Source organism: Triticum dicoccoides, chromosome 2A (assembly GCF_002162155.2).
Source record: "Triticum dicoccoides isolate Atlit2015 ecotype Zavitan chromosome 2A, WEW_v2.0, whole genome shotgun sequence".
NCBI classification, from domain to species: domain Eukaryota; kingdom Viridiplantae; phylum Streptophyta; class Magnoliopsida; order Poales; family Poaceae; genus Triticum; species Triticum dicoccoides.
Window position 1 is genome coordinate 720,670,884 of NC_041382.1, and position 19,565 is coordinate 720,690,448.

General features: G+C 44.4%; 2 protein-coding genes across 2 annotated transcripts; one reads left to right on the forward strand and one right to left on the reverse strand.

The window, feature by feature from the left end:
- Positions 1 to 5,032: 5,032 nt before the first annotated feature.
- LOC119352069 (hydroquinone glucosyltransferase-like) lies at positions 5,033 to 6,732 on the forward strand. The gene has a single exon (XM_037618808.1). The coding sequence runs from the start codon at positions 5,089 to 5,091 to the stop codon at positions 6,547 to 6,549; it is 1,461 nt and encodes a 486-aa protein (XP_037474705.1). The 5' UTR covers positions 5,033 to 5,088; the 3' UTR covers positions 6,550 to 6,732.
- Positions 6,733 to 12,607: 5,875 nt separating this feature from the next.
- Positions 12,608 to 19,355, reverse strand: LOC119352070 (histone-lysine N-methyltransferase SUVR4-like). Its single transcript, XM_037618809.1, has 10 exons — positions 19,289 to 19,355; positions 19,093 to 19,206; positions 18,076 to 18,271; positions 17,601 to 17,979; positions 15,724 to 16,472; positions 14,740 to 15,005; positions 14,231 to 14,297; positions 14,086 to 14,136; positions 13,693 to 13,789; positions 12,608 to 12,912 (listed from the first exon to the last, which is right to left on the reverse strand). Exons 3-9 carry the CDS (start codon positions 18,268 to 18,270, stop codon positions 13,694 to 13,696), a joined length of 1,803 nt encoding a protein of 600 aa, XP_037474706.1. The 5' UTR covers position 18,271; positions 19,093 to 19,206; positions 19,289 to 19,355; the 3' UTR covers positions 12,608 to 12,912; position 13,693.
- Positions 19,356 to 19,565: the final 210 nt, after the last annotated feature.

The following is a 19,565-nucleotide window of genomic DNA, read 5'->3' on the forward strand; positions in this document are numbered from 1 at the left end:
ACCGGGTGGGGCCACCTGCCCCGTGTTGGAAATATGCCCTAGAGGCAATAATAAATTGATTATTATTATATTTCCTTGTTCATGATAATCGTTTATTATCCATGCTAGAATTGTATTGATAGGAAACTCAGATACATGTGTGGATACATAGACAACACCATGTCCCTAGTAAGCCTCTAGTTGACTAGCTCGTTGATCAATAGATGGTTACGGTTTCCTGACCATGGACATTGGATGTCGTTGATAACAGGATCACATCATTAGGAGAATGATGTGATGGACAAGACCCAATCCTAAGCCTAGCACAAGATCATGTAGTTCGTATGCTAAAGCTTTTCTAATGTCAAGTATCATTTCCTTAGACCATGAGATTGTGCAACTCCCGGATACCGTAGGAGTGCTTTGGGTGTGCCAAACGTCACAACGTAACTGGGTGGCTATAAAGGTACACTACGGGTATCTCTGAAAGTGTCTGTTGGGTTGGCACGAATCGAGATTGGGATTTTGTCACTCCGTGTAAACGGAGAGGTATCTCTGGGCCCACTCGGTAGGACATCATCATAATGTGCACAATGTGACCAAGGGGTTGATCACGGAATGATGTGTTACGGAACGAGTAAAGAGACTTGCCGGTAACGAGATTGAACAAGGTATCGGTATACCGACGATCGAATCTCGGGCAAGTACCATACCGTTAGACAAAGGGAATTGTATACGGGATCGATTGAGTCCTTGACATCGTGGTTCATCCGATGAGATCATCGTGGAACATGTGGGAGCCAACATGGGTATCCAGATCCCGCTGTTGGTTATTGACCGGAGAACGTCTCGGTCATGTCTGCATGTCTCCCGAACCCGTAGGGTCTACACACTTAAGGTTCGATGACGCTAGGGTTATAAAGGAAGCTTGTATGTGGTTACCGAATGTTGTTCGGAGTCCCGGATGAGATCCCGGACGTCACGAGGAGTTCCGGAATGGTCCGGAGGTAAAGATTTATATATAGGAAGTCCTGTTTCGGCCATCGGGACAAGTTTCGGGGTCATCGGTATTGTATCGGGACCACCGGAAGGGTCCCGGGGCCCACCGGGTGGGGCCACCTGCCCCGGGGGGCCACATGGGCTGTAGTGGGTGCGCCTTGGCCTACATGGGCCAAGGGCACCAGCCCCTAGAGGCCCATGCGCCAAGATATAGGAAAAAGGGGAGAGTCCTAAAGGGGGAAGGCACCTCCGAGGTGCCTTGGGGAGGATGGACTCCTCCCCATCCTTAGCCGCACCCCTTCCTTGGAGGAGGGGGCAAGGCTGCGCCTCCCCCCCTCTCCCCTGCCCCTATATATAGTGGAGGGGAGGGAGGGCATCCATACCTGAGCCCTTGGCGCCTCCCTCCCTCCCGTGACACCTCCTCCTCTCCCGTAGGTGCTTGGCGAAGCCCTGCAGGATTGCCACGCTCCTCCATCACCACCACGCCGTTGTGCTGCTGCTGGATGGAGTCTTCCTCAACCTCTCCCTCTCTCCTTGCTGGATCAAGGCGTGGGAGACATCGTCGAGCTGTACGTGTGTTGAACGCGGAGGTGCCGTCCGTTCGGCACTAGGATCATCGGTGATCTGAATCACGACGAGTACGACTCCATCAACCCCGTTCACTTGAACGCTTCCGCTTAGCGATCTACAAGGGTATGTAGATGCACTCTCTTTCTACTCGTTGCTGGTCTCTCCATAGATAGATCTTGGTGATACGCGTAGGAAAATTTTGAATTTCTGCTACGTTCCCCAACAGTTTTGTGAACAACAGCTTCTGCTCGTCGTGTGCCGGATCCTTGCCTTGACGGTGGTGCTCTCATGCGGAGCTAGGTTCGGCGAGGTGATTGTGCTAGAAGACCTTCCTTTGGTGTCCTGGCCCTGGTCCCCATCCACGTTCTAGGGTGGTGAACACTCCATCGTCCGACGGTGCGGCGCCTCTCAATCCGGGGCGAGGAGCTGGCGGCTCCTTCTGGCGATGGAACAGGATGGCGCTAGTCTGTTGGGCGCCCAGATGATGGCATTGTCATAACCCCCTCTGTCAGCTGATCTCCTTCGCGAGCCGGCTCCATTCGCAGCATTGGTCTTTCGAGCATGTATGAGGGCTCGAGTGTTTCATGTCTTGTTTTTTAGCTTTGTTGCTGCTTCTGGGCACCCATGTATCTTGCCGATGCTTTTTCTTTGCTTTGTTCTTCTGTGTTGTTTTGTACCGTTGGTTGGTTGTTGTAAGGGCTTCATTAATTTAAAGCCGGGCGTCAGCCTCTTTTTTAAAAAACAATTGATATCAAAGCAAGGGAATGAAGAAGATGAGACCACATAACGCTGTAGTGATTGGAGCCATGGTGACCAGTTACTCAATAGTGATGTCGGTGGCCGCAACGACGACCACGATAACAGCAACACCGGGCAAACTCCCATCGCCGACGTTAACAAAGACGAACTACTCGGCATGGGCGGCGAGGATCAAGTACCTCCTCCTATGAGTGAATGATGCATGGGTGCCGTTGACCACGAGAGTTCGTCCAAAGAGGTCGACGCGATGATCATCTCCCAGTTGATTGACGACATGACATTGTTGTGAGTTGCAGAGAAGGAAAAGTGATCGGTGCTATGCTCCATGCATGTGGACGTGGGGAGCCAAATCAGACTTCACGTGAAGCGCCGCTACGTGCCGCGTGATGGGCACCCGAGGGAGCACGTTTTTTTATATGTTGTGTGTGCGGGGTTTTTTTCCAGGTTTTTGAATTTTGCATTGTATATCCTAGTTTTTTTTGAAAAAATATTGTTTTTTTAAGTTGAAAAAAATAATCATTGTTGTGAAGCACAACTGTGTTTTTTACATGGTGTGCTTCACGAAAGAAAAACAACGATATTTTTTTCACAATGAAGTACAACTGTGCTTAGTGAAGGCGGAGCACAATTATGGTTCTGCGTGAAGCACATCCATACTTCCTGAAGAGTAAAAAAAATATAGTTGTGCTTTCGCGTGAGCACAACTGTACTTCCCTGAAAGTGAAAAAGCACAAACTATGCTTTCAGTTTTTTCCGTTTTCGCTATTTTGTTTTTTCCAGCTTTTGGTTTCATTTTTTATGGTTTTCTGGTTTCTTTTCTATTTCTGATTTTTTTTTAATTTCCTAGTGTTTTCGAGAAAAAAGAGATCATCCAGATAAAATAGGATGAGATCTTGTTTCGAAGATCTCGACGCGTGAAAAGCAATGTTGTAATACATTTCGTGATTTGTGTCTCACCTGTCACCACCAAAAAACGATGTGAGTAACCTTTGTAAAGGATACATAGTGATTTCGGGTAATTGGTCTCTTCTTTTTCATTCTTTGTTGCCCACAACCAATCAATTCATTGCCTCGTAAACTAATTCAGTGCATTAGTCGAGGTTTCCTGGAAAAAATTTATTCATAGTATTGATGCATTTAGAGCCGTAGTATGTTGACATTAAATTTTGGCACAATATAAAACGTAATTATGATGTCCCAAAATGATAAGGTTTTCAACATAAGAAAATTTCGCATCGCCGAATGGAACAACTGATGTTTAGGTCATCACCATCCGACCTCATCTTAAGGGCCGAAACGATGCTCAAAGTATCAAGGTTTTGTATTCCGAGTGTTGTTTGGCCGATTACTCCTCCAAGACGACCTTGGGTGAAGGAATGTTTTACATGAATTGTCTTCATCTTGTCGAGCTAATTGATTTTGATATATTGGGCACTCAAGACGACCTTGAATCGAAAAACCTTCAACACAAAAAAAAGTTTGTTTTGTCGAGCTGATTGATTTTGATATATAAATCGTCTCACCTGGGGAGGCAAAACAAGATCTGAGTGAGTTTTCAATCGGGAAATCCGAATGAAAAGATGATGGACGATTGAATAGTTGTCGGCCGAGTGAAAAGTTTGCCATTTAAGTGAAAGGTTGTTGTCGAAATGAAGAAATCTAGTTGTGCAACCCGAGTGAAAGAACCTAATATCCGACTGGAGAAATTCAAATCCGAGTGTTATCGGCCGATCCGATCAAAAGCTAAAGATGGGCCCAAGCAGTTATCTAGATGGCCTCAAATGGAAAAGTGTTCAACACGGAAGTTGTGCGTATCGTCGAAACGATTATCTTTGTTTTTGGAGTCATCATAATCTTAGATAGGATGCAGCCTGCAAAGTCGCTATAAGACTCAGATAGTTCAGTCAGCCGCAGGACTGAGTTCGACTAGATGACCTCGTAGAGTATATAAGATGACCTTATTTGGAAAAGTGATCAACATACGATTGTTGGCCTCGTTGAGGCGCGCAAAATTGATGTTTGGACTGTCTCAATCCGAGGACATATGCAAATTCTACGATCCGCGCAAGGAGCAATATGGAAATCTGGGCCAGATTCAGACAAAATCTGAGTTGGACTAAAACTATGACTCTAAGACGTGAATTGACGTAATTTTTAAGACATGAACTGGTGTAATTTTTCTTGTAAGGAAAGCCTAGATGAATCTTTTACTTGTACGGGAAGTCTAGCCGCCTCTTATATATGTTAGGGGTGACAATCGAACAAATCATTCTAGTGCTTTTTCATCTATGTTTTATCTCTATCTTGTTTTTCTCTCTCGGTCTTCGCTGTTTTTGAGTTTGAGAGCTGCGAATCCCAAGGCTTTAGGGGCGAGCTAATCGACCTAGGGCAGCCCATAGCCGCCGCGCTCTCTGACGGGGTCCCTCCCGGGCATATGCGGGGTTTCAGGTCTGAAAAGCACCCCCCAACTATCCCACATATCGCGCGGTCGGTTGGATCTCCTTAGACATGAGCTGCGTTACATCACCCTGACGTCGAGGGTACACGTGATGCATTCGGGTGTCAACATAGTGGGCAGTATAACGTCTAACTTAATTTTCTAGCAGAAATTAATGATTCAGTACAATAACCCTATTCATGAGCAGTGATGGCATTGCCTTTAGCGCGTATCATATCATTGAGTTTGGTAGGTACTGCTAACATACGACCTTGTGTACAAGCGCGCTGAAGTCCCTGGTGCAGCCGTGCAGTGTGCTCGGAAGGAAGGAATCGGGCCGATCGATGGAGTCGTTGGCCAACGCAGGAGCAGCATGCACCGAGCGCCTGGGGCCGCACGTCGTGCTGCTCGCCAGCCCGGGAGCCGGCCACCTCATCCCGCTGGCCGAGCTGGCGCGGCGGCTCGTCGACCACCAGGGCTTCGCGGCCACGCTCGTCACCTTCACCGACCTCTCCTCCCCGGAGGCCCTCTCCGGCGTCCCCGCCTGCGTCGCCACAGCCGCGCTCCCGCCCGTGCCGCTCGACGACCTCCCCGCCGGCACTAGTATGAGTACCGTGCTTCTCGAGCTCATCCGTCGCTCCCTACCGAGCCTCCGCGCCCTCCTCCGCTCCGTCGGTGCCCCCCTCGCCGCGCTGGTGCCGGACTTCTTCTGCTCCGCGGCGCTGTCGCTCGCCGCCGAGCTCGGCGTCCCGGGCTATGTCTTCGTGCCCACCAACCTCACCACTATCGCCGTCATGCGCGCCGCTGTGGAACTCCACGAGGGCGTTCCGCCCGGCGAGTACCGCGACCTCCCCGACCCTCTGGAGCTTCCAGGGGGCGTGTCGCTGCGCCACGCCGACCTGCCGGCCTCGTTCCAGAGCAGCGGCGAGTCGGTCTACGCGCACTTACTGGAGGCGGGCCGGTGCTACCGCCGCGCGGACGGCTTCCTGGTGAACACCTTCTACGAGATGGAGCTCGCCACCGTGGAAGAGTTCAAGCTGGCAACGGAGCGAGGCGCGTTCCCGCCCGTGTTCCCAGTTGGGCCGTTCGTCCGGCCGAGCATAATCTCCGACGAAGCCGCCGGCGCGTTCGCGTGCCTAGACTGGCTCGATCTCCAGCCGACGGGATCCGTGGTGTACGTCTCCTTCGGGAGCGGCGGGTCGCTGACTGTGGAGCAGACCACGGCCGAGCTCGCCGCTGGGCTGGAAGTGAGCGGCCACCGGTTCCTCTGGGTCGTGAGGATGCCAAATCTGGACGGTGGCAAGGACGGCCATGACCGTGACGACGACAACCCAAACCCGTTGGCGTGGCTCCCGGAGGGCTTCCTGGAGAGGACCAAGGACAAGGGGCTGGCCGTGGCGGCGTGGGCGCCTCAGGTGCGCGTGCTGTCCCACCTGGCGACGGCGGTGTTCGTGTCGCACTGCGGCTGGAACTCCACTCTGGAGAGCGTGTCGGCCGGCGTGCCGATGGTGGCGTGGCCGCTGTACGCGGAGCAGCGGATGAACGCCGTGGCCCTGGTAGGGAGCGCCGGGGTGGCGCTGCCGCTGCGTCCGCGGGAGGCCGACGGCGTGGTGGCGCGCGACGAGATCGCGGGCGCGGTGAAGGAGCTGATGGAGAGTGCGGAGAAGGGGCGCGCCGTACGGCGGCAGGCCGGGGACCTGCAGCAGGCGGCGGCGCGCGCGTGGTCGCCGGAAGGGTCGTCCCGCCGGGCGCTGGAGGACGTCGCGGCCACGTGGAAGAAGGCGACGCTCGGCAAGGTGAAGTAACCGACGGACGCGCGCGCGAGCGGCAAATCGGTACTGCCTGTGTATCGATATCATTTAAACATGTTTAAAAATTCTGAAAAGAATCATGGATGCTCACAACACATATGTCGATGACTCCTAAAAAATTCATATCCAAATTTAAAAAACACAAGGAGAAACAAAAAAGACAAATTTAGATGTGAATAATGTCATTTTCCTTGTGTATTTCGAATTCCCGTATGAAATTTTTAGGGGTTGTCGACTAATGTGTTGTGAATATCCATGATTTTTTCAGATTTTTTGACATGTTTAAATTTGAATTTTGCAAGTTTATATCACGTAAGGATTGGTATCATCGGTAATCCACTTCTGAGCCCAAGCTCAGCTGCACCCGCCCCGACGAAAAAAATTAAAACAAATACTACATTTTTTTAAAAAAATTCCAATTTTTTTGGGTGGTAGATAATTTGATGCATAAGATTCGTTCCAATTTTCAAATTATTTGGACATCTGAGCAGCTCACGGCAAAAAAGACAAATTCGGGTTTTTTTTGAGCATCAGTACAGACACAAGCGCTCATATACACGCGCATACACTCACCCCTATGAACGCACACACGCACACCCTACCCCTATGAGCACCTCCGAGAGACTGAGCCGACATATCATCTTGAGATTTACGAAGTCACCGCAGGCACCTCGTCGTCGACGGGAACATCTCCTCCCACTGAAAGCATATCGCCGGAAATCCTGAAATAAATTCAGGAATAATGCGAGCACCAGGATTTGAACCCTGGTGGGTTGGGAATACCACTGTCCACCTAACCGTAAAAATTTTAACTGTTCACGCACTGTTATGACCCGATTTATCTTTTTTGCTGAGAGCAACTCAGACGTCCAAATGATCTAAAAATTAGAGCGAACCTCACGCATCAAATTATCTACCACACAAAAAACATTTGGAATTTTTTAGTATTTGTTTTGATTTTTTTCCTGATCGAGTGCAGATGAGCCTGGGCACTGAAACACCGCACTCAAATAAAAAAGCTTGTCTGACCGACCGACGATGTATGTTTTGATATTTTTTTCGTTCCTGTGAACGCGGTGTCTGTTTTATAGTAATTGTTTTCCCCAAAAAAGAAAGCTTGTCTAACCGATTGACGACGCCGACCAGTAACAAGATCACCATTCGTCCCTTGCAGTGCAATGGGCTGGAATAAAAAGCTCGAAGCTCGCGAGCTAAATAATTAGCTCGTGACTCGGCTAGAATTGACTCGAACTCGAACAATAACGAGTCGAGTCGAGATTTAGTTTAAGATCGTTTATAGACCGAGTTAAACGAGCCGATTTCACGAGTACTCGTGTAACTCGTTAGACTCGCTAAAAAATGATTATTTTTTAGGGTAGTAAAAAACAACCACTAAACACCTTGTGTCCTAGCTCAAGGCCTGGCCACAAGGAGACTCACATGTGTACATGACCATATATGTACATTTTAAATTCTCAGATAATATTTTTATCGTATTTGTAAGGTTTTATGTATATATCTTTAACGAGCTAAACAAGCTAAACGAGTCAGCTCACGAGTTATACGAGTCGAATCAATCTTGAATTTGAGCTCGTTATCGTAACGAGTCGAGTCGAGCTAGCTCGTTAATGAAACGAGCTTTAGCGAGTCGAGTCAAGCGGCTCGAATTCCACCCCTAGGATCATGGAGGGACTCTACAATTTAGAAGAGATTGAGTTAATCTAAACAGACTCTAATAGTAACCACTAACAACCTAACTATATGTGCTATATTATACAGTGCTCCGTATTTATTAATACCGTCCATTAATCTCAATTTCATTACGCTTGGATTTTTTCTTGTGGGCAATGCATTTGTAAAGTCATCCGCAACTTGATCCTTTGAATGCACAAAACAGATTTCTAACTTAAAAAAAATGAAAGCCAATTTCGATATGTTTGCTCTTTGCATGAATGACTGGATTATCAAATAAATATGTGGCATCAAAGATTGTCACACCAAAGACACGGGGCTTGCTCATTATGTATTCCAAGTTCTTGCAGCATGGATTGTATCCAAATAATTTATGTTGTTGCATTTGTCAATACTTCCTATTCTGCTTCTGTATTTGACCTTCAAACGGTAGCATGTGTTTTTTGCACACCAGTAGATTAGATTGGGGCCAAAAAACACTGCAAAAACCACCTATTGATCATCTACCATCAAAGCAGTCTGCCTAATCAAAATCAGAGAATTCACTAATAAGGGTAGATGATGATTTGCTAAATGTCAAACCAACATTTAAAGTATTCTTAACAGTCTGACTATGCATTTGGTAGCAGCCCAGTGTGTTGTAGTGGGTGCATGAAAAAACCGATATACTTTATTCATAATGAAAGAAATATCAAGTCTCATGAGTGTTAGGTACTGAGGTCAAGACATTCGAATCTGACCGACGTGGGTATTGGTGAGGGCTGCACTGGCGGGGCGCATTGCGAAAAGATGAGAAAAATGAGGGAGGGAGAAGGGTAGTCGAGGAAAGAACGGTTCAAACTTTGGATGGTAAATAAGGTGAAGCAGCAGATAAATTCTTATTCCAGTTAGTCAACGATTAAACTTGGTGTCTAGAGCAGTCTTGTTCTCTTCACATCCCCATGTATCAAGGGAGTCCCTTCGAACTGTCTTGTATGCTTGTGGCTGCTACACAGTAAAGTGTCTAGACTGGTTTTCGCTTAAATGTGGAAGAGAAGTTGGATAAAAAGAGAGTAGAATGATTTTTTTTTTGTGATGCAGGAAGAAAGGGATCACTTCTCCCATTTATTGTAGACTTAAGAGAAGCGAAAGTAGGAGGAAGCCTAGGAGGGCCATCTGAGCAAAAGCTCAGAAATCGATTAATTCACTGCTTATATCTCTGGCTTGCTAGTAGGTCATTTCATATAATCTTTTTTTTTTGAGCATCAGTACAGACACAAGCGCTCATATACACGCGCATACCCTCATCCCTATGTACGCATACACGCACACCCTACCCCTATGAGCACCTCCGAGAGACTGAGCCGGCATATCATCTTGAGATTTACGAAGTCACCGTAGGCGCCTCGTCGTCGACGGGAACGTCTCCTCCCACTGAAAGCGCATCGCCGGAAATCCTGAAATAAATCCAGAAATAATGCGAGCACCAGGATTTGAACCCTGATGGGTTGGGGATACCACTGTCCACCTAACCAACTCAACCACAGGTTGATTCGCGGTCATTTCATATAATCTAGGACCCCAATGTTGGGCGATTCACCCAATATTAGGGCCCTTTATTCGTTCTCTAGTGGGCCGAATGACCAGTCAACCCTTTCATCTGTTGGGGGTTGCGGGAGGAGCGAAGGATCCAGCCAGACATCGTGGAAAAAAGTGGGGTAGGACCAAAATAGTATACTTTTTCAACAAAAATGACATTAACAAAAATAAAAATAAAAAACTGATGCAAGAAAAGACAAAAGAGAAAAAACATAAATTACAACTGCCACGCCCTATTATATATATATATATATATATATATATATATATATATAATACCATGGTTTACTTTATAAAAATGTTTTAGCTATATAAGTCCAATAAATTTGCCATGGCCCAAACACAATTTCGTTTTTATGAAAAACCAAAATTCAACCCTCTTAATAATTAAAATTCCATCCTCTTAATAATAAAGTCTCATGCTCCCAAGTAATAAAACTACCATCATGTTAGTAATAAAATGGTCATCCTCTTAATGATAAAAATTCCGTGTTATTAATAATAAAAAATACCATACTATTAATAATAAAAACTTCCATCCTATTAATAATAGAAATCCCATGTAATTAATAATAAAAAATGTCATGTTATAAATAATAAAAAATGCCATGCGCTTAACTACAAATGCTACCATCTTAAATAATAATACAAATGCCATGTTATTAATTATTAAAATGTCATACTCTTGATAATAAAATTTCCATGTGAGAAAGTAAAAAACCAAAACCAAAATTGCCATGTGTAAATGACAAAAAATCCCAAAGCTTGCAATGGGGGCATTACAAAAATACCTAAAAAATGCCATCTGTTGAAAGGCAAAAAATGTCATGGTTTAAACCAAAAGAAATTGCCATGCTACCAATAATAAAAAAATGCACATGGAAAGTTTAGAAAAAAAACCATCCAAAAAATAGGGATTTTTGTTTGTTCATGGAAAAAGGGGCATTTGGAATTTTTAAAATGGAAAACGAATAAAAAGATTTTATCTTCGAATACATAAAGTTGTTTAAGCATAAGTGTTCACAAAACCGCTTCAATCGAGGTGATAAGAGCATCTCTAGCAGACCCCGTATAACGTCGACCTGCAAAATGCGTTTACAGTTTGCGAAAAAATGGCTCTGCGGGGCAGCGCGGACGGCCGCAGAGTCAGACCCCGCAAAACGGACCCGTAAAAAAGATATTCGCGGAATGTGCTCTTTTACGGGTCGGCTTTGCAGGGTCTGCTCGGGCGCCGCTCCCGCCGGCCCGCAAATCTGAAATTTACAATTCAATTTCACACATAAAAATACATTTCTTTGCTTTTTTATTTTCTTCAATGGCATTGGATACATAGTAATTCACCAAATCTTTGCTAGAATAGTAAGACCAAATAAAACAAGAACCATAATTATACATTTTAGAAGATATCCAACTTCCATATATAACTGCCCCCACTAGTTGGACCAATATTTTCTTCATGCATTCGTTGTTGATCTGCGGATTCTTGATTGCATTCTTCATTCTTTTTCTTTGGTTCTAAAGAAGTAGACGTTGTTTCCCCTCTATTTTCTTCTCTAATTGCACATGCAGCCGCATCATTAGCCTCAATTCTATTAAGAAGTGCACGAACATCTATTAAGTTCCTTTCTATCAACAAATCAATGTATTCTCATTCCCAAAACTAAAATGAGCATCCATCTTCCTACACACATGATGATGTTCAAAATGAGCTATCGCAATTGAACCAAAGTATACGGTGACAAAGCCGAATGAAAACAACACATACCCCATCGTTTTCGCATTTGAAGAACACCTATCCGGGGTGCTTCGGCGTGCCAGAAGTTAGTCGTAGCACTGTCCGCGTGCAGTCGTCGCACTGTATGAGCGGCATCGGCCAGCCGCTGCGCGAGCGCCGAGCCCGGCGGCCGGCCGGCCGAATCCCTGCCGGCAAACCAGCGGCGGCAACTACAAGACGAACCCGTACCTGCATGCGACGATGGGGCTTTACCGGGGCCGCGCGGGTGCTCCGCGACCAATCCATGGCTTGGCGCAGCGACCGTCGGCCGGAAAAGCCAAATCCGGCCGCCTGCGTCGAACAGTCGCCGATCTGCAACTTTCCGGCCCACCGACGCAGGAGGAAGTGGCGGAGGGCAACCTCGGGCGTGTGGCGGCCCTCCGGCGTGATCCCACCAACTACTTTGGCCAAAATCGTAGGCAGCGGCCCGACTGCGGGGCGAGGGGTAGAGGGGCGGCGGTGGGTGGGGAACGGGCCGAGGGGCGAAACCCGTGTTTCCACGGGTTGGGACTGGAATTATGCCGCGTCCCGCAAAAAAATTTATGGGTCAGACGCATTTGCAGAGTCTGGTCGGGCAGAATTTTTCGTGCCAACACGTAATTTAACGGTTATTTTACGGGTCGTGACTTTTTAGGAGGTCTGCTAGAGATCCTCTAAGCGTGCAGCCACTCCTCAAGAAGGTTTGGGTTTGAGACCCCCACCTCGTGCATGTCCCTTGTATTTTTTAAGAGGAAAAGGGAAGGGTGTTTATCATTTCGCTGTAGCGCGTATGAAAAGCTGACGTGGTACAAGGCTTGCGCCACCATTCATGCGATAAAAAAGGACATATCTATCTAGACGGCAACCAGCATGTTCACTAGGAAAACATCAACATTGAGCGTTCGCCGGATATCATTTTTCGAATCTATTGTAGGAGAATCAGCTTGGGACGCAGCTTGTTTGTTAGCGGTTTAGCTTCTGGGTGGCAGGAAACTAGGAATCGATAGTAGAAGACCAAACAAAGGCCTATTAATTAAATGCACTAGACTTTTCAAGTTAGAAGTCCGAAAAAGATCCATACTTAAACTTCCTACATATCTCGTTGAGGAAAGGAATCAAGAAACCTTTCCAAATCAAAAGGAAATTAAGAACGGGCAACCAAAATGCACTGCTTGGAAGCAAGCTCTGTCTGACAACACTGAAACAGGCAATCCAGATCCATAGGTGACAAAGCATGAAGACGGCATTGCAGATGATATGTTATCTCGAATCTCCTTGGTGGCTTTATCTCGTGACCAGTACTCATAGTTACACCAGGGCTCTAACTTTAGACCCTGTAGGAGAATATCAACACTTGTGGTCAGCTGATGTAACTTCAATGGTAAATAGCGCCACTTGAAATATCAGATGAAACAGCTATTTTGGTGAAACATTCAATTTCCTTTACCAGATGAAAATTTTCTGTTGCTTTACCAGATGGAATTTTTCATTCACCAAGTTTAGAAGTTTCTGGACATTATTAAAAAAATATGTCGGGGGAGGGTAAATAATATATATGTTTGAAGATCAAATTCAATCACCTCTGTCTATCTACTGAATTTTCATGATGATTTGGTTGCTTTAAATTGGGATAGCCATAATAGAGACATCATATGGGCATAGCCAATGTATTTTTTCACCAAAAATGCTCAAGATCAAGGAACTGTCGTTGTATTGAGGGGTATACAAATGAGCAGAGGGCATATGCTACTTCTTCTGTTAAAGTTGATTACACATATACTCTCTGTATATCCACATATCTATCATTAGCCCCCATGTGCATAGATAAAGAAACACTAAATCAAAAAAAAGAAGATAACCATAGATACGCTATTACGAGACATGCCACTCAGCATATCTATCATTAAATCACGCAGCATCTACCAAAGCAATATAGTAGGCCAATAAGGGTAGGGAAACACTACACACTTGATTCCCTAAATGGAAATTTATTTAAAATCTGAGACTCTCGAAGACGACTGTTATAACAAAATGGAGGAAGTAGTAGAGAATATTGAGAAATCAGCATCTGTAACTATTAAGTGCACCATAAAAAAAGAGGTTCAGGCACCTACTTCAGATGTTCCTTTTGTCCTGGCAAAACTCACTTCCACAACAACATTTGAATGCCTCGACAGGGTGGTTGACATCATCAAAGTCAAGTCCATAGTCCTGTGGTCAACGTGTGCACGAAAGAAGATTAGGCATTTTGACGTATAACTTAAAAGTAGACAATAATCTAGGCAAGAAGATTTCACTAAACAAACAAGGAACGGTAGCTTGACAAAACTATTATTGGATTTGCAGAGACACAGTTCAACATAAGGTCTAGAAGTCTAAAACATGAGATTGAAGATTGAACAGAATTCAGTCAGGATATTAGAAACAGTTTGGCCCATATCTTGGTCCTTAGATTCACTAGTGTACAACTGATGCGGCACAATGGAGCTTAAATTAATGTAAATTACCCATGTAAGTTCTTCAAATGGCTTTATTTGCCTTGTGGTGAAAAACGCCGGCTGAACGAAACAAAAGAATAAATAATCAATCTTCATATGTTTCAAACTTGATTAACACACAAAGGCCAGTAAATAGCTGGGGTTGCATACGTACATGGTAGTAGTGGTGGTCGGGTGTCTCAATCTCAACAGGTATAACAATAAGATTGGCATCAGAACACCTGCACCATACCATGACGTACCAAGTCAAAAAATTCTCAAGAATAAAACATTCCAAGTCAATCAGTCGAAATTCAAATTATTGGTTCAGCATACTATGGAAGCACCTTTTTTTTTTTGGTTTCTCTCTACCTCTGTGTTCAAATCTTGTGTTACGAAGTGCTATTAGATAGCTTCAAACTAGAGTAGCATCACTTGCACAATGCACATCGTAATCAAAGTATTCAGATAAGGAATAATACAAAGCATATTCACTACTAAATCACACACATGCGCAAATAAAGATAGTGTTAACTTGTAAAAGTACATAGAACCAAGGTTGAACTTTCAGCTCAAATGTAGCCATTCATCAGTTACATTTTAGTCAAATTTGTTTGCGATTTTTATGACTCTTTTTTGTGACGGTGCTGTTGGTGGTGGTAATCATAAAGGAATATTACTTACCTATGGTTTATGAACCTTGCCACGTTCCCATAAAAGGTGCCATCCAGACAGAGAGCATGGTCGTCCTCCAGAACATCTTCAGTGACCCAGTCAGCATCAAGCAACGTAGGGTAGGTATGCTTACCGTTCGACACCATTTGATTGTTTCGCTCATACAGCTCATTGTTCGTCAATATTTCACCAACATACTCACAAATAAATGCACCCCGAGGAAGTTCCTCAGCAGCCCGCAGTCCCCATCCTTTTTCTCCAGGGGTTAAGAAAACCTGAAACGACACACATTACGAATGAATATAAGAAAAACATGCATGATGTGCAGTTTGATGTGATGAGGACATGAGTATACACAGAATGCTCAACATTTCCACATTAATCTAAGGCAAAATTGGATCCTACATTCAGTCACTATTGCCGTATTAATTGAAGTTGAAATAGAAAGAAACAGGTTCAACATTGCCACATTAATCAAAGGAAAGATAGAAGGATCCATACAGCTTGCCTGGAAGGTGCTGACTAATCATGCATACTTCAAACCGCTTTAATTATATGCATTAGATCTCTATAATAAACAGAATTCTACTTTTTATGTATGGATATGGAGCTGCCAATTACCTATGGAATTCAGTTAGTTCAGTAATACTCCCTCCTTGCCAAATTATAATGCATATAAGTTTGTCCTAAGTCAAACTTTGTAAACTTTAACCAACTGCATAGAAAAAATTATCAACCTCTACAATACAAAATCAATGCCATTAGATTCATCATGAAATATATTTTCATATGGTATACATTTTCTATTGTAGGTGCTCATATATTTTTTCTATAAACTTGGTCGAAATCTACAAAGTTTGACTTCACACAAAACTTATGTGCACTTTAATTTGGCAAGGAGGGAACATTTGCCAACTGACACTGATTAATAAAAGCTTTATCTTTGGTGCAATAGGGCCATACCAAGAGCTTAAATGGGTACAAACGACTTACTTGTAGATGCCGACTAATACCCCGCTGCACCACACGATTTCCACAATTTCTGGCACATCCACATTTATTCCAACATTCCTTGATAAATTTCCTTATAGGGTGCCCTTTACAAGGATTCACCTTGGCGTTTGGTGACTCAGAATTTACGATCTTCACTCGTTCCCTTGAACAAATTTTGCAGTAGAATTTTGGAAGCACGGAGAGACAAGAATTGAGAAATTCTTCCTTAAGCAGGCCGTCTCTTGTATAAGCAAAGTCGCCTCCTGTTTCTGCTGCGCATGCACAAGGAAGTGGTTCCACTAGACAATCTCCAAAGCAGTCTGAGCAGCAATTGTCATCTCCTATTCTAGCAAGCGAAAGATTGACATATGCCTTCTGGAATGTGATATTGCGTGGTATGTAGTGAAAGGGAGCAGGAAGAATCCCATTGCCACCTTCATTGATTATGGGAATACTCACATGTTCTTCACCTTTTGTTATGTCATTGACATCATGAGCTGGTCCCTTGGGCTTGGCAATAACCAGCATATTACTGGAACTGCACTGTTCTCCAGCAGTAGCACTAGAGGGGCAAATACCACCATGGATCATGCTATTGCTAGGTGGCATACACGAGGAACCAGCTTGGTTTGGCACTGAAGGCTTAGATAAAAAGTCCATGGCAGGAACTATTTGTAGCATTCCACTTTCTCTTGGTCCACTATATGTATAGTCCAATTCAATGCACTGGTTGTGCACGTCCTTGTATGCTGGAGGATTTTGAAAGAAAAAAAATACAGAAATTCCAAGTAATTAGGAGTTATTCGAGATTAAGATCCTAAGTTAACAAGGCAACGAAAACAATATTAATAGGGCAGCCACAACAAGATGATGCAATCTTTGAAGGAAAAACCGGACACCTCTGGAGCAATTGCAGTAAACATATTGGTATCACTAAAAGAGTTATGACATTGTTTTTATAAATTCAAAATTCACAACAGTACAGCTCCTATGTCAGTATGCCAAAGGTAGGCTTATAGGCTTGCACACAAGCCAAAGGTAGTACACAAACTGGTAAACAGTGCACACCAAGACTAGTGATGCAGTGAGAAAATAGCACTGAAATTAACAAGAGTTTCTTCCATTCATGAAACTTATATAATGTATTCCCAAGAAGTCATAACTGACGTTTTAGTTTTTTTTTTTTTAAACACAACAGGATGTGTGTCACATTTGGATGTTAACGAGTGCACTGAAATGTTGCAAGTAAAAACAGAGCCCAAAAACAAAGAAAAGGGAATGGTAAAACAGGATGTTTATTATGAAACTAACCCTACAAAAGGACTAAAACAAAGATCAAACTAAAAAGCAATAAAACCAAGGCAAGATCTAAGCTAAAAACAGCCAGGGGGCCTGGAGTGCACTGTCAAAGTGCCTCTGCTCCAGCAACCACCTGCCACAGCTCTGCTTCATCAAAGGTGAACTTGATCGACTCCTGGAACCTCAGAATCACAACATCAAACAGTCATTGTGTAACCACCAAATTTCCCACAACATCATGATGATGAGAGAGAGTGCCACTTTTAAGTCCATGAGTTATAAATTTTATGACCGCTAATTTCTATCACACTACAAACTATATTATGAAATAAATTAATGGCGTATTTACTAATCTTTTTTAGGATGAAAAATTGGGAACCATGACAATTACTAATAGTGAAAGTTTTGCATTCCGCAAACAGCCTATATTTGGAAAGCATAAGAAGACTATCAAACTCAGGGCAACGAGATAACAATATTTATTTTGCATATGTATAACAGAAATGCAAATGAAATGTTTTTGCTCTGCAAATAAATCAATAGAAAGTGTGAGGCATATTTGCTAAAACAGAAATTACCTCTCTGATGGCTGGAATCTTGAACTAGTGGGCACATAACTGCCAGTGGGGTCTCGAAAGTAGGAAGCTCTTGACCTTGGAGTGATAAAGCTGAACTATCTTCATCTGTCAATGTATCCTTGAGAACATCGTTTTCCATGTTTATTTCTTCAATAGGCACCCGCGAAAAAGACAACTGCAATGTGTTCCCAGTGGCACAAACAGTTTGAGGGCACAGCTTGCCTGCTTCTTGCTGCAGTGGAGCTTCAGTCAACTCTGTCTTCTCATTGACACGCACCTTGGATGTAGGTTTTCGAGAATGATGTTTTATCTTAAGCTTCTTTTTACAGTGATCCGAATCAGGATTCATCCTCTTGTTAGCTTGCCTTTGCTGTTCTTCCTGTACCAAAAGTGGTAGAGTAAGGAGTTATAAGAGAAATGTTGCCTCTCAATATATTACATTCTGGCTAAGTGATCAAAACAAAGTAGATTGTACTTTGGGATCTGGCTCGTCGAATATGGCATCGGTTAGAACCCGAAAGTGATCAGCTTCTATAAATTCCCAGTTGTGATCATACAAGTCTAGTAGATTCGTCAACACTGGTGAAACAGTTTCTCTCTGAATTCCAATAGCACCCAGATATGTGACAGCAGCATCAAATCTTTCCTTGCAAACCTTTGAAGATGCCATCCTGCATACAATGGAAGAAATCAATATAGCACATCATACAGAAAGTGACAACTCGAAGAACCAACTGATAAAAAGCATAAATACACAGAAAAAAGTTAAGCTAGCAGCCTAGCACCAGACACATTACGAAGACATACCATGCAGATAACGATATTATTGATACATTACGGAAAGCTGTGTAACTGCTGACTGAATGAAATTTTGGCTGCAAGGGCCAGCAGCGAGATTAGTATATTGCTTCTCAGAGCAGGATACTTTTCTCTGAAAATGTTGAACGGAACCGCTCTTTTTTTCCGTTTAGAATTGAAATTTTGTGATATGACAGATTTAGTGTACCAACTGGAACTTCTCTGAAAATTTACAGGTCATCTGCACAGTTTCCTTAATGAGATGCAGCGCATCAAAAGCTCGGACTGCACCGGATATATACTGACTTGTTAACACTTAACACCCAATGCAGCATGCACGCAAATCCAGTTCCTAACATGCAACAGACATGGCAAAGCGAATAATCTGATGCAGATCAACATACGTTTTGTGCCTTTAGCGCTAAATGTATGCGGTATGCCCCTGAACTTGGGAGCATTTTGTGTGAACTAGTGTATCCGTTTACTGAATCTCCTATCACGATTAGAGGTGTTAATAATTGTGCACTAACAATACCATCCAGAAGTTGCAACATTTCGATTATAATCAAAAGCAGAGGATCCAGTCGTATTATCATCACCACAAGACGGCGAACCACATAACCAAGGAACGGAGAAAAAATCATCAAGAAAACCCCCCGCATTCCGCATCGCCACAGAGACAGCACACGCAAACCTCTTCAGTCTTCAGTACAAAAATTAACCAGCGCGAGGGATTCGAAGCGGGGACGGGGATCTGGACAGCCAGGCCTCGTCTCGAGGTTACCCAGCGGCGGAGCGCCGACAAACTCTGAACCAAGAGAGGGCGTCAGAATCCGCAGAAAAGTAAAACAAGGCAAAAACCCCATTCTGCAAAACAAGCGCGCACGCACCTCCTACGCCAACCGCCCAGGGAGACGAAGCCGATGCGCGGGGAAGCGCCCGCGGAGGACGGAGGCGCGGTCGCCGCCGGCCGAGAGATTGGGGTTTTGGAGCGGCGTTGCCGGCGTTGGGGTTTTTGAGATGGAGAAGAGGCTGGTTGGTGGAGTATATAACTGGGGGGAGCAGCAAAACAGAGTAGTTTCGAAACAGAGCGTGGAAGTCCAGGCGACGAGAAGAGGGGAATGAAGACGGGAAGAAGCGAGCGGCCTGCGGACGCGAACGTACTGC